General features: G+C 49.6%; 1 protein-coding gene across 2 annotated transcripts in view; it reads right to left on the bottom strand.

Moving 5' to 3' along the window:
* Positions 1 to 15,087, bottom strand: part of LOC138762313 (natural resistance-associated macrophage protein 1-like) — an 81,107-nt gene extending 66,020 nt beyond the window's left edge. The window contains exons 1-3 of one of the 2 annotated variants that reach the window (XM_069936067.1): positions 14,955 to 15,087; positions 12,354 to 12,481; positions 6,386 to 6,508 (exon numbers count right to left, since the gene is read on the bottom strand). In XM_069936067.1, the coding sequence (XP_069792168.1) occupies positions 6,386 to 6,508; positions 12,354 to 12,481; positions 14,955 to 14,982 (279 nt within the window). In that variant the 5' untranslated portion in view covers positions 14,983 to 15,087. The remainder of the gene's footprint in view (positions 1 to 6,385; positions 6,509 to 12,353; positions 12,482 to 14,954) is intronic. The other variant, XM_069936068.1, reaches the window with a different exon arrangement.
* Positions 15,088 to 15,335: the final 248 nt, after the last annotated feature.

Here is a 15,335-nt window from a genome sequence, read left to right as displayed (position 1 = left end):
GATTTGACACGGATTATGAACAAAGAACAGAATCCAGCTGCCTTCTTGTTTTCTCCAGATTCTGATACTGTCCCCGATGATTTAGAGCATGTTTGTTTAGAAATGATAGATTTACAGACAAAAATTAGAGATGATTTAAGTGATAAACCTTTACGGGAGGGTGAAAGATGGTTTATTGATGGATCTTCCCGCTGCTTTGATGGCACTCACTATAGCGGGGAAAGTGTAGAGGATGGGAATGAAGGAGTTATGATTGAAGCCAGTCGCCTTCCCGGTCATTGGTCGGCACAATCCTGTGAATTATATGCCCTCTGTAGAGCTCTCCAGGGTTTAGAGGGAAAGGTGGGCACAATCTATACTGACTCAAAGGATGCCTTTGGTGTAGTGCACACCTTTGGAAAGATTTGGAAAGAGCGGGGAATGATAACTGGGAAAGGACAAAAGTTGATCCATGAAAACTTAATTGTTCAATCCTTAGATGCTCTTATGTTACCTGAGGAGATAGCTGTAGTTCATGTACGGGGCCATCAAATTATTGACAGTCCTGAAGCACAGGGGAACAGACGGGCAGATGAAGCTGCCAAACAGGCTGCACTCACAAAAAGAATAGACATGCAGCTGTTACTCCCCACCCCACATGAGGTTCAAAAGACTCCCATCTTTTCACGGGAAGAGGAGGTTAATATGAAAGACCAGGGAATGCGTCAAACTGCCGATGGGTTGTGGTGGACGGCAGAGGGACGCCAAGTACTGAACAAAGCCTTGGTTCGTCAGATTATTGATTAGCTCCACCAGCAGACAGATTGGGGAACACAGGCTTTTGTACGGTCCTTTAATTGCTCGGGAATATACACCATAGCCAAGCAAAGTACTCGGGGGTGCCCAATCGGTCAGCGAGTGAATAAGAAAGTCATGCGCCAGGTAATGCCTGGCGGTCGCGATATAGCCATACGCCCGTTTCAACGACTACAGATTGATTCATGGAATTACCTAAGATAGGGGTTTATAAATACCTCCTGGTGATGGTGGATCATTTTACTCGATGGGTTGAGGCTTTCCCGACCCCTAATGATCGTGCTAGCACCGTTATCCGGATATTACTAGAGTCTGTTATTTCGCGTTATGGCATTATTCAAACCAATGACTCAGATCGAGGTACACATTTTACCTCTCAGGTACTCCAGGGTGTGTGTAAAATCCTGGGAATAGATTGGCAGTTACATACCCCATGGCACCCCCAGAGTTCAGGCTGTGTTGAACGGATGAATTAGACCCTGAAAAATCAACTCACTTGACTTCATGAGGAAACTGGCCTCTCCTGGATTAAATGCTTACCCTTTGCTTTTATCAGGACTCGCACAGCTCCTCGTAAGGACCTTGCTGTCTCACCATATGAAATGATGTTTGGTCTTCCTTACATGGGATTCCACACTGATACCCCTACCCCTGAGGCTAATGACCAGTACATATCTAAATATTTACAGAGACTTTCTACTTCTCTATATGACTTACGACAGAAGGGTTTATTAGCTCAAAACCCACCCCTGGACTATCCTATTCATTCTGTTAAACCTGGTGATTGGGTATATGTAAAAGCGTGGCAAGACCATAAACTAAAACCGATATGGGATGGCCCTTATTGTGTACTTCCGATTACAGACCCTGTAGTGCGGACAAAAGAAAAGGGGTGGACTCACATACAACGCATTAAACAAGTTAACCCACAAACTAAAGACGTTGATAATACACCCTCCACCTGGCATGCAGTCTCGCATCCTTCTGGTCTGAAAGTTACGCTACACCGGGAAAAAGTGCTGTAATGTTATTTTTATTAATTGCTGTATTGTTTTTTCTGCTGGTTCCCAATTTTTGGGAAACCACCCAATTGTACACAATGTATTAAGTCCTCCTGGAATAGGGGCAGCAGAGGTGATAATTACTTTGAGGAATGGACAAGTTTACCTTTAGAATGCAGACAGGGCACAGGTATAGAGTCTATTCATAGTGGGGTACCTTATTTAGTATGGTTTAATTTAGGATCCCAACATGGACCAGGGAAACAGACCTGCCCTAGGGGAGTGGATTGGGTTGGCGTCCCGGCCTCTACAGATATTAAAGAGATGAGTGGTAAAAATATGGTACAAAGAAGATGGTGGGAAAATGGTCGGCAGAACATTAGTCAGGGCTTTACCTGGAGTAGGGATAAAGGGGGTATATATGCTAATGCTCGCAGACAAGCTGCTACTCACAGGTTAGCACTCACAATAAACGGGCCCCCCCCCCCCCAACTTGGCATCTTGTAAATCATCCTTTGGGTCACGAATACATTCGGAAGGCTAAAGGCCATCACTATAAGGGGGATTCCAGTTGTAAATGGCTCAAGCTGCTCCAGAGTACCACAGCTGTTTGGCATTTAAACCGTTTAATCAGACTCCAGGCAGTTTTGGAGATTATCGCCAGACAGCAACGGCCTTGGATTTATTGGCTGAAGAACAATGACAGATACGAGCTACAGCTTATCAAAACCGCCTGGCCACAGTACTCATTACTTTAGCCATCATGATACTTCCCTGCCTAATGACTTGTGTGCAGTGTTTAATTCAACGGACCCTTCGTCAGATCACTACAACCCAAAGGATGTGTTTCCCAAACTCTGTCTGATGATGCTGAGATTACAGTTCGTTTGCTGACTCGCTGGGAAAAAAGACCAAGTTTCCAGTTGAGAATTTACTAAGCGTAGCTAAAGAAAAAGTGCGGATTGTGAGAGATACTAGAATATAGGAAGTAAAACTAGTGAATGAAATAAGGAAGACTAGACTAGAGGAAGTTACGTAAGTGCTGAGTAGGGATGAAGTCCGATGAGAGTGTGAGGAAGGGTTACGCAAGTGTAATAGAATAAGGGTCTTCTAGTGATAGAAAGAATTAGCAAGTTCTGCATAAAGAATTAGTAACTCCTGGGGGATGAGATGTATGAATAAGAACAAAGGCAGATTCATGAATAAGGACAATGACATGATGGGGCCCAGACAGGATACCCCATGGTCTTTCAAGTTTACAGAAACTGCACGTAGGCAGACAGAATTACCAAATGCCAAACCCATCCAGGAGGCAGAAGAATCTTAGGGGGGGGGAGGGTACCTCTACACTGAAATGAACTGTATAAAAGTTGGGTGAGCCCCAGTATGTGTGTGTATTCCCAGGGTAAGGGGAAGCACCCAACTTTGCACCGTTGTACAATAAATGTTCTTTGTTTGCCGAATGGCCTGTTTTCTGTGCCATAGTGTTTTATGTTTTATGGAGATTACCAGAAATGTTGTTAAAGGAAAGGATGTGGATGTTGTCTACATGGACTTTAGTAAGGCCTTTAACAGGTCCTAAATGGAAGGTTAGTCAGGAAGATTCAGATGCTCAGTATTCATGATGAAATAGTGAACTGGATTTGTCGATGGCTGGACGGGAGAGACCAGAAAGTGGTGGTTGATGATACTTCTCAGACTAGAGGCCCGTGACTAGTGGTGCCTCAGGGATCGGTGCTGGGACCATTGTTGTTTGTTGTCTATATCAATGATCTGGATGAAAATGTGGTGAACTGGATCAGCAAGTTTGCAGATGACACTAAGATTGGAGGCGTTGTGGGTTTTCAAAACTTGCAGAGGGATCTGGACCAACTGGATAATGGGTTGAAAAAATGGCAGATGGAGTTTAATGCAGACAAGTGTGAGGTGTTGCATTTTGGAGGGACAAACCAAGAAAGGATGTACACGGTAAATGGTCGGGCACTGAGGAGTGCGGTAGAACAGGGATCTGGGAATACAGATACATAATTCCCTGAAAATGGCGTCGCAGGTGGACAGGGTTGTAAAGGGAGATTTTGGCATTTTGGCCTTCATAAATCAAAGTATTGAGTCCACTCGGCCTTCAGTGAAATTCACCAAATCCTTAAAAGTCTCTCTTTGATCATATTTTTTTCTGGTATTCAACAACTAAAGTTCCCCATCGATTCTCATCCAGTCAGGTAATTTGTTTAAAATGATTCGTCAAGCTCTTGTAGAGAGTTGATCTCTTTGAAAGAGGGCGTAAGCTTCTAGAACATTCCTCCCATCCAGTTTTATTGCCGACCATGAAAGAGCCTTTTATACATAAGCTGCAGCAATTTTATACTTGTTTCCAAAATGCTTCTTTAATAAAAACTTCGCCCTTTCGAATCTTTCGTCCGCTCGTGAACTTTTCCAAACAATGTCGAACATGCTCCAAGTTTGAGCTCTTACTTTCAGTCCAATGATCAAAGATTCTCATGAACTGTTGGAACTGAAGTGGGTCACCATTAAAAACTTGAATCTCTCTCTTGGGCAAAGAAGAGAGAGAGACTGTAACAGGATTAATGATGCAGCCATTTCATCTTGCCTTCTCGTGCCTGAGCGAACATTACTTTGTTCACCTCTGCTTGAAGCAGGTAATGTAGCTGGAAATGTTATAGTACTTGATCACCTGCATTTCTGATGCCTGGCTGGAGCGTCAAGTAACTTGTCATGAGAGATGGGTTTGGCTCCTACCTCTGTCCATGGTGGGGCTTTGAGGATTGACATCACTGTGCCTTTACGTGGCTTGTTCGGGTACATGCACCTCTTGTAACTGTGGCACAAATGTTTCTGCCTTAGCATTAAATATTTTCTTTTCCTGTTGTCCTTTCTCAAAACATGATTCCATAACATTAGATGCTTTAGATAAATTACTTGGAACATCGAATTCATTTGAGGTTCCTAGTACCTTCATGTTGGCCTTAGCAATAGTCATGGTTTTTGCCAACCCCACTTCCTCTCTTTTCCTCCTCATCTCCAATTGCTGCCTCCTTAGCGGCTCCTCCTGATCCTCCAAGGTGTTCTTATTCTTGGGCCATTCCTTTTGTGCGGCGAGAGGGGCCGCTTCTGCCTGTGTGTCCATACGTTCAGATACAGCACTGGAAACTCTAGATCCAGGGGAGCTATGTTTGCTTCCCCTACTCCCAGCATTTGGACGTATGTCCGACTTTGTCTCCATTTCGAATTGCCTATCCTCCACATCACCATCTGGTGACACACCTTCTGACACTTCCAAGTGGCAGGTCTTCAATTCTGTTGATGTTTTTGGCAGAAATTCTGTGGGGTTTGTACTCCCAGCAACCAAAGCCTTCTCTGCTTCTCTGGCCTCTTTCAGTCTTGGAAAGAGAACAGCTTTGGCTCCACTTGTACCTTGGTGCAGCCATTAGAATTCTTCTCCAAGTTCCGTGACCTTCATCTCCTGGATACGTGGCTCCTCAGAGGCCAACAGCTTCAGTGGTGGTGGCCATTTCACTCTTATCCATCCAGCCGACTGCCATGCTCAGGCACTAAGCTTGCTCAACAATAACTCCAAATCCATGAACAGTCCTCAAAGGACAAGCAGAAGTCACTCCAAACAATGTTCCAAACTTGCAATAAAAACACAGAAGGAATCCCTAAGTAAAGTTTACTGCTTTCGATGGCCTTGATGCTACTATTGGCAATTGAGCTTCCATGAGTTCAAAAGGCTCTATCAATCCAATCAAAAATTGATCCAATCCAAATTCCAAATCCAATTTCCAACTTTCAATTGACTTCATTTGTAGCTACTACCTTTTATTATTGGTTGCTTGGATGCTAAGAGAATGCTGTTGTCTTATGACTTGTTCAAACAAATCCGTACTAAAGTTCAGCTGAGTGAGTTTTCCAATGTTTATTAAATGATACTAAACATAGGTAATCTTATTATAAGCTGGTAAACAGACCACAGAAGATGTCGGAAGATTCTTTTACCATCCATTCTTCAGAACAAAACTAAACTCCTATCTCCCAAACAAGTAGAAAAAACTAGTTATGACCCTGAAGCAAAGATGCTGTGAAGAGACAGCATATAAAAAAGCCACAAACAGACAAGTGGCGAGCATGAAGCGCATTTCAACGTGCACTGTTGGGAGGTTGTAATAAAGTTGTATAAGGCATGGGTGAGGCCAAATTTGGAGAATTGTGTGCATGGGGGAACATGGCGTGGAAGGTCTTCACACAGAAAGTGGTGGGAGTGTGGAACGAGCAGAGGTGGCAAATGTGGGCTCAGTTTTAACATTTAAGAAGAATTTAAACAGATACATGGATGGGAGGGGTATGGAGGAATATGGGCTAAACGCAGGACAGTGGGACGACGCAGAATAATAGTTTGGCACAGACTAGAAAGGCCGGAGTCCTTTTCTGTGCTGTAGTGTTCTATGGTCACAGGGTGAAGGGGATGTTGAAGGGGCGTTGGTGACGGGTGTGTCACAGGGTGAAGGGGACATTGGTGACGGGTGGGTCACCATGCACACTTTGAGTATCAGATCCACTGCCATAACACAGACCTTGTAACCGGCTGCTGCTCCACTCTGCAGGTCGGACTCGATGTTTCCAGGGTCGAGGTACGCGATGCTCATCAGGAAGCCTGGCCCTGTGAATGCCCACAGTTTCCGGAAGCTGAACCCTGGCTGAAAGATAAGAGTGGTTGGCATGAACACACGGACTGTGCAGTGATGTGTGGCAGCTCCCAATGGTAATCACCCGGCAAAGCAAGATCCCAGGTGATCCCGTGTCCTTTCTGCTCTTCCCATCACCCTGCCCATGTAGCTGTGAGCTCTGCCCCTCTTTTTTGGTCTGAGCTGCTTCAGGGCCCCTGACCCGTTTTACAATGAAGTTTGGAAGTCAAGTTTATTGTCATCTGATTATACAAGTACAATGAAAGAACATTCTCTGGTCCTCGGTGCAAAACATGCAGACACACACCCAGACATAACACACACAGGCACACAGTACATATGCAGGACAAGTATTTCATCTATACAAATATTGCTTCGTGAATATGAGGGTCTCGGAGGGTCTGTGTGAGCAGTTCCTTTGGTCGTTCTGTGTTCTCCCTGCCCGTGGGAAGAAGCTGTTCCTCAGCTTGGTGGTCCTGGCTCTGATCCCCGACAGGAGCAGCTGGAAGATGCTGTGTGCGGGGTGGAAGGGGTCCTCAATGATTTGGCACACCCTCTTCAGACCACGATCCCGGTAGATCATGTCGATGGCGGGGTGGGGGGGGGAGGGGAGGAAGACTCCTGTGATCCTCTCTGCCATCTTATAGATTGACCTCCAATCCATTTCTCGGTGATGCAGCCGGCCAGGATGCATGGTCACATCAGTACTGTTGCTGTCCGACTAGGTTGGGCTGATTAGGTTGAGCTGATGTTTCTGAACACACCCTGCACATTCCCCTTGAACGATGAGCTGCAATTCTGCAATGATTGTGGGCATTTCAGGGAGGCTGCAGTCAGTGACTGGCCCTAACTTCTGGCCCAGCCCAGTTCTTCCCCTCCTACACTCCAACACTGCCCTTTGCTCTTTGAGTGCTGAGGTGGCCCTGAGAGCACCCATTGGCTGGGGACAGCACCCACTGGCTGGGAAAAGCACTCCTGGGCCCTGACAACACCCCCTGGCTGGGGACCACACCCACCGGGCCCAACCACACCCTGTTCCCCATTTCCAATATATATACTTGTGTCATTGTTGAATTATTTTGGACCAATTTTTCAGGCCAAAAAAAGGAGGAGGTCAACTTTTACACGGGCCAATCCTTTGACCTCGATAGGTACCAGCATTGTTCAAGGCAGTGGGAGCTCAGATAGCCGGGACCAGGTGGTCAGTCTGTGGTGAAGGCGTCAGGAACTTGGATGGACTCAGTGAGTGGGTGTGTGCTCCATTTTCTGATCCAGGATCATAAGGCATGAGAGCAGAAGCAGGCCCATCAGCCCCTCGAGCCTGCTTTCCCATTCTATTTATGAGCTGATCCCTGTAACCCTTGATGCCCTGCTCACCCATTCTACTGGTGATGCAGTCAGCCTGTGACTGGTAAAGGCTTGTCACCATGACAGGGCACTCAGCACAGACACACTGCACAACAGGAAACAATCAGAAACATGAACTCCACAGATTCTGCCTCACATCTCAAGATTACAAGATATAGGAGCAGAAGTTGGCCAATCGGCCCCTTGAGTCTGCCCCGCCATTCCATCATGAGCTGATCCATCCACCCACTCTGCCCCACTCCCTGGCCTTCTCCCCGTAACCCTTGATGCCTTGACTTATCAAATACCTGTCAATCTCTGACTTAAACACACCCAACGACCTCACTTCCACAGCCGCCCATGGCAACAAGTTCCACAGACTCACGACCCTGCTGGTTAAAGAAATTTTAACCATATAACAATTACAGCACGGAAACAGGCCAATTTGGCTCTTCTAGTCCGCACTGATCTAAGTCCCCTCCTCTAATCCCACATCCCAGCACTCTGCCCATATCCCTCCATCCCCCTTCCATCCATATTGCCATATTTCTGTTTCTGGGGCAGTACAGTTACGACCCTCACCATGACCGAGCAGGAGATCGCGACCCTCGCTGTGACCACAGACCCTCGCTGTGACCACAGACCCTCACTGTGACCGCAGACCCTCACCGTGACCAAGCTGGAGATCACGACCCTCACCGTGACCGCAGCCCCTCACCGTGACTGAGCCAGAGGTCGCGACCCTCACCGTGACCATAGACCCTCACCGTGACCACAGACCTTCACCATGACTGAGACGGAGGTCATGACCCTCACCGTTACTGCAGACCCTCACTGTGACTGACCCAGAGGTCGCGACCCTCACCGTGACCACAGACCCTCACCTTGACCACAGACCCTCACCATGCTCACAGACCCTCACTGTGACCGCAGACCCTCACCGTGACTGAGATAGAGGTCATGACCCTCACTGTGACCGCAGACCCTCACCGTGACCGAGCCAGAGGTCATGACCCTCACCATGACCGCAGACCCTCACTGTGACTGAGCCAGAGGTCGCGACCCTCACCGTGACCACAGACCCTCACCTTGACCACAGACCCTCACCATGATCACAGACCCTCACTGTGACAGCAGACCCTCACCGTGACCGAGCCAGAGGTCGCGACCCTCACCGTGACCACAGACCCTCACCTTGACCACAGACCCTCACCATGCTCACAGACCCTCACTGTGACCGCAGACCCTCACCGTGACTGAGATAGAGGTCATGACCCTCACTGTGACCGCAGACCCTCACCGTGACCGAGCCAGAGGTCATGACCCTCACCATGACCGCAGACCCTCACTGTGACTGAGCCAGAGGTCGCGACCCTCACCGTGACCACAGACCCTCACCTTGACCACAGACCCTCACCATGATCACAGACCCTCACTGTGACCGCAGACCCTCACCATGACTGAGCCAGAGGTCGTGACCCTCATCGTGACCATAGACCCTCACCGTGACCACAGACCCTCACCATGACCGAACTGGAGGTTGTGACCTTCACTGTGACCGCAGACCCTCACTGTGACGGAGCTGGTGATCATGACCCTCACTGTGACCGCAGACTCTCACCGTGACCGAGCCGGAGGTCATGACCCTCACCATGACCGCAGACCCTCACCGTGACCGAGACAGAGGTCATGACCCTCACTGTGACCACAGACCCTCACCATGATCACAGACCCTCACTGTGACCGCAGACCCTCACCGTGACTGAGATAGAGGTCATGACCCTCACTGTGACCGCAGACCCTCACCGTGACCGAGCCAGAGGTTATGACCCTCACCATGACCGCAGACCCTCACTGTGACTGAGCCAGAGGTCGCGACCCTCACCGTGACCGCAGACCCTCGCCGTGACCGAGACGGAGGTCATGACCCTCACCGTGACCACAGACCCTCACCGTGACCGAGCCAGAGGTCGCGACCCTCACCGTGACCACAGACCCTCACCTTGACCACAGACCCTCACCATGCTCACAGACCCTCACTGTGACCGCAGGCCCTCACCGTGACTGAGATAGAGGTCATGACCCTCACTGTGACCGCAGACCCTCACCGTGACCGTGCCAGAGGTCATGACCCTCACCATGACCGCAGACCCTCACTGTGACTGAGCCAGAGGTCACGACCCTCACAGTGACCACAGAGCCTCACCTTGACCACAGACCCTCACCATGATCACAGACCCTCACTGTGACCGCAGACCCTCACCGTGACTGAGCCAGAGGTCGTGACCCTCATCGTGACCATAGACCCTCACCGTGACCACAGACCCTCACCATGACCGAACTGGAGGTTGTGACCTTCACTGTGACCGCAGACCCTCACTGTGACCAAGCTGGCGGTCACGACCCTCACCGTGACCACAGACTCTCACCGTGACCGAGCCAGAGGTCACGACCCTTACCGTGACTGAGCTGGAGTTTGCCGACCCATGGCACAGATTGGCAGCATCAGGAAGCTCAGCACTGAATGTTGCACAACCGATCACCGGGTGTATCTTTGGTTTTTATGGTATGGGAGAAAGCACATGGTGAGCAGCTTGATGCAGTCGGGCAGATCACATCGCTGAGAACCTTCACTTTGTCCGCATCAGTGACAGAAAAGTCCCAGTGGTCGACCACTTCAATTCTGTGCCCCACTCCTGCGCTGACATGTCTGTCCATGGCCTTGTACACGGCCAAATCAAGATCGCCTAAAAATCGGAGAGGCAACACCTCATTTCTCGTCTGGGCTCTCTCCATCAGGATGGCATCAACACCGATGTCTCCGGTTTCTTCTGGCCCACTCCCTGTTTCCCCCTCCCTTCCCCATCTCCCTATCTCCTTTCCTCCAGTTCTTCTCCCCCTTCCCTCTCCATTCACAGAGCCGTACCCCTCCCCCTGTTTGCTGGTGTGCCCTCCCTCCCTTATCCACCTATTACCCCGTTCCTGTGGGACCGCATTCCTCCCCCTGCCCCTCCCCCCACCATTTTGTTCTGGCTCCTGCCGACATTTTGCTTGTTCCAAAGGGCTCAGGGCCGAAACACTTTACTCCACTCAATACTTGGCCCACACATGTTTGGGGACACGGTGTCCAGGAACACATGGCCCTCACTTGTTATGGGGATACTGTGTCCAGGAACACATGGCCCACACTTGTTGTGGGGATACTGTGCCCAAGAACACATGGCCCACACATGTTTGGGGACACTGTGTCCAGGAACACATGGCCCACACATGTGGGGATACCATGTTCAGAAACACATGGCCCACACTTGTTATGGGGATACTGTGTCCAGGAACACATGGCCCACACATGTTGTGGGGATACTGTGTCCTGGAACACATGGCCCACACAGGTTGTGGGGATATTGTGTCTGGGAACTCATGGCCCACACATGTTGTGGGGACAGCATGTCCAGGAACATGTGGCCCACACATGTTGTGGGGACAGCGTGTGCAGGATGTATAGCAGTGTCCTCTTACCTTTGGGATCTGACCTAGGACAGAAAGGGTGGATGGTGTACTCCAGTGCACTGTCCCCTCAAACTGGATGACCACCCCCTGTTACCACACCTGACATCCGGCCAGGAAGGCAGTGGCAGGGATTGACGGAAGAACCTCTGTGTACACCTGCCCCAGCTGCTTACTCAGTTGTGTGACCGGCGGGGGCAGGGGACGCATTCTCCGTGCTCTGGACAGATCGTCCTGCCTCCCAGTCAGAATGATGGACTGTCTGCAACCCAAGCACTCAGGCCTATTCAGGCCCCTGCCTGAATTCTGCTCAAACCTTGATGAAGGGCTCAAGCCCAAGACGTTGGTTCTGCATTGTTACCTTTGCTCTATGAAGTTCATTGTTTGACCTGCTGAGTTTCCCCAGCCTCGTGTTTTTACTACAACCACAGTGTGTGCAGACTTTCATGTTTTACTCCAGATACAGGGCACTGGATTGAATCACTGCTACACCTGAGATGGCTGTGTGTGCACCTGTGTGGTGGGTAAGGGTGAACACAGTGCTTTCAGTGTGAGGACCATCACTTTACCACCTGCCTGGGCCTGGTGCAGACTTCAGTGCTCAATGTGTACCCCACAAGCTCAGCATATGGTTCAGCAGTTTCCATGAGGGATCCTTCCGTTCTCTCCTGGAGTGGGGGATATGTTCCCTGACATGCCTACCACCTGCTCTGTGATTTGCAGCCTTTCCTCCATGATCCCACCCTCCTGCCTGCTCCTAGATATCCTGGTTCACAACTTGTCCCCACATGGTCACCCTGCTTTAGACCTGTCCACCTGGCAGCTGTGCAGCCCAAGGTGGTGACCGTCCACTCCCTAAGCTGCCCCAGTTGCCAGCGTCTTGCAGTCTTGCATCTCCCTGTGGCTTCCTGGTCTCCCTCCCGCTACTCTGTTCCATCCCCGATGTGTGACTTTCCCACGGACGTTGCGGTTCACCGAGGCCAGGTGAGAGATGTGAACTCACTGTTCCCGCATCTGGGACTGTGATCTTCTCGGTCAGGTAGGTCTGGTCATTGCTGCCGTTGTTGGATTCATTCTCACTTTTGCTACTGGCTGCCGAAGAGGAGGAGTTGTGCTGAGATACGGCTGGGTCTGGAACAGCAAAGAATCATTGTTTACGTGGTGGTCTCTCCAACATAGTGACCCCTTGCTGGGCGCGGTGACCCCCTTCACCAATCACAGTGACCCCCATGCCAGGCACGGTGACTCCTTGCCAGGTCGTCAAAGGTTATGGGCAGAAGGTCGGGCAGTGGGGCTGAGAGGGAAAATGGATCAGCTCATGATTAAATGGCAGGACAGACTTGATGGGCTGAATGGCCTATTCCTACTCCTATGTCTCATGGTCTTATGGAATTTTGTGAACACGCATGAGGTGAAGGAGTTGATCTTTTATCTCCTGTTGTGTGGCGGTATTCCAAATCTCCTGGTCTGGTCCAGTTTATGGTCATCTGATTGTACGAGTACAACCCGACGAAACCGTGTTCTCCGGTCCTCAGTGCAAAACACGCAGACACACACCCAGACATAACACATAGACAGACAGACAATACATATGCAGGACAAGTATTTCATCTATACAAATAAATATTGTTTCATGAATATGAGGGTCTCGGAGGGTCAGTGTGAGCAGTTCCTTTAGTCGTTCACCATTCTCACTACCCGTGGGAAGAAGCTGTTCCACAGCCTGGTGGTCCTGGCTCTGATCCTCCTGGATCTCTTCCCTGGCAGGAGCAGCTGGAAGATGCTGTGAGCTGGGTTGTGGGATGCAAGGGATCCTCAATGATTTTGTACGCTCACTTTAGATAATGATCCCATGGTTGGGGGGGGGGGTGGGAGGGAGACTCCAGTGATCGTCTCTGCCACTCTTATGGGCCAGTGGATTGACCTCTGATCTATTTCTCTGCAGCAACCATACCCCCCTGTGATGCAACCGGCCAGGACACTCTCGATGGACCCCCTGTAGAAGGTTGACGTGATGGTGGCCGGTAGCCTTGCCCACTTCAGTCTTCTCAGGAAGTGCAGTTGCGGTTGTACCTTCCTGACAAGTGAGGAGATGTAGAGTGTCCACGATAGGTCCCTAGTTAAGGGAACTCCAAGGAACTTGGTCTCTCCACTCTCTCCTACAGAGTTGTTGATGTGCGGTGGAAAGTGTGCTGACCGGCTGCATCACGGTCTGTTACGGGGACACCAATACACCTGAGTGTAAAGCCCTCCAAAAGGTAGTGAACACAGCCCAGGACATCACAGGCAAAACCCTCCCCATCATCGAGAACATCTACGGGGAATGCTGCCGTCGGAGAGCAGTAATGATCATCGAGGATCCACACCACCCAGCAGACACTCTGTTCTCACTGCTGCCATCAGGAAAGAGGTCTCGGTGCCACCAGACTCGCACCACAAGGTTCAGGAACAGCTGCTCCCCCTCCACCATCAGACTCCTCAATGACAAACTCAATCAGGGACTCATTTAAGGACTCTAAAGTGCACTTTATTGATTTTTTTGTTCTCTCTGTATTGCACAGTTTGTTTACATTTCTTTTTTGTTTACATGTGCACGTTGTGTACAGTGTTTTTTGCACGACCAATAAGTGGTAATTCTGTCTGGCCCACAGGGAAAGGAATCTCAGGGTTGTACGTAGCCTGACAATAAATCTGATATGAGAATCTGTCCAGTCTCCAGTGTTCGGTGATGGTCATTGACGTAAAGGGTATGATTGTTATTCCAGGGCGGTGTGTTTGTGGCAGGAACGTAGCACTAGGGGACAAGATCAACCCTCACAGCTCCACAGGTCCAGGTTCGACCCCAACTTCTGCCACAGTCCCTATGGAGTTTGCATGCTCTTCTTGCTTCCTCCTTCATCCCGAAGAAGGGTGGGTCTGTGGTTGAATTGGCCTCAGTGGGTAAGTGAGGGATGGAATGTCGGAGTTGCAGTAATGGCAGCATTGCCCCTGAGGCAGACCTGGGAGAACAGAGACTCGGCATTCCCCCTGGGGTTTAACCCACGTGCACAACACACACTTGCACACACACTACCCCCAAACACCCACACTCTCACACAACCACACACACTCAAACACACTCACACACACACACACCACTCCCACACACATCCACAACCACACACACACACCCCCACACCCACACTCACATCCACACACTTAAACACACACCCACACACACAACCAACACACACTCAAACACACACTCATACACACAGACACCCACAACCACACCAACCTACACACACACATCTACACAGACTCACACACACACCCACACATTCAAACACACACCCACCCATCCCCATACCCACAGCCACACACACACACCCACAACCACACCAACACACACACACTCACACATCCTCAAACACACACACACATCCCCCACACATGCAAACACACATATGCATACACTAGCTTCGCTTTCATTTCCTTCTAAGTCATGGAGTGCCTCTCGCATCCATTCAGCAGCAGAGATTTGAGAACACACCAGCTTGTTCTTTGCTGTTCTAAAGCAATGCCTCCCTCAGAGCCTCCCTCAGGTTGGTGAGAGGTGACTTACCGGTGCTGAGCAGTGCTGTGGTTTCCATGATCCTGTTGTGATGCCTCAGTCCAGATTTCAGGTGGAATCTGCAGTTGCGAACGAGCCGCACTATTCGGCAATCATTCTCGATCAGACAGGAGGAAGTTGTGAGGTCATATGATCTGTCATTGCTCAGAATTGCTTTTAAAGTTCATTTGTCATATGGACAGGATATCAGGTCATTATCTCATGGTATTTGTGGAGCATGTGAGAGATAAGTAAAACTGATATAAAAAGATGAGGAAACTAGTATGGATATATGTGTAATGAATAAAGCCAGTATGAATAGGATAAGGATAGATAATAGATAATAGAATGTAGAAGGTAAAGTTAGTCTGAATAAGATAAGGGTCTTCTAGC

Source organism: Narcine bancroftii, chromosome 4, assembly GCF_036971445.1.
Source record: "Narcine bancroftii isolate sNarBan1 chromosome 4, sNarBan1.hap1, whole genome shotgun sequence".
Taxonomy (NCBI): Eukaryota; Metazoa; Chordata; class Chondrichthyes; order Torpediniformes; family Narcinidae; genus Narcine; species Narcine bancroftii.
The sequence above is the reverse complement of the archived record's forward strand: the minus strand, read 5'-3'. Positions and strand labels throughout refer to the sequence as shown.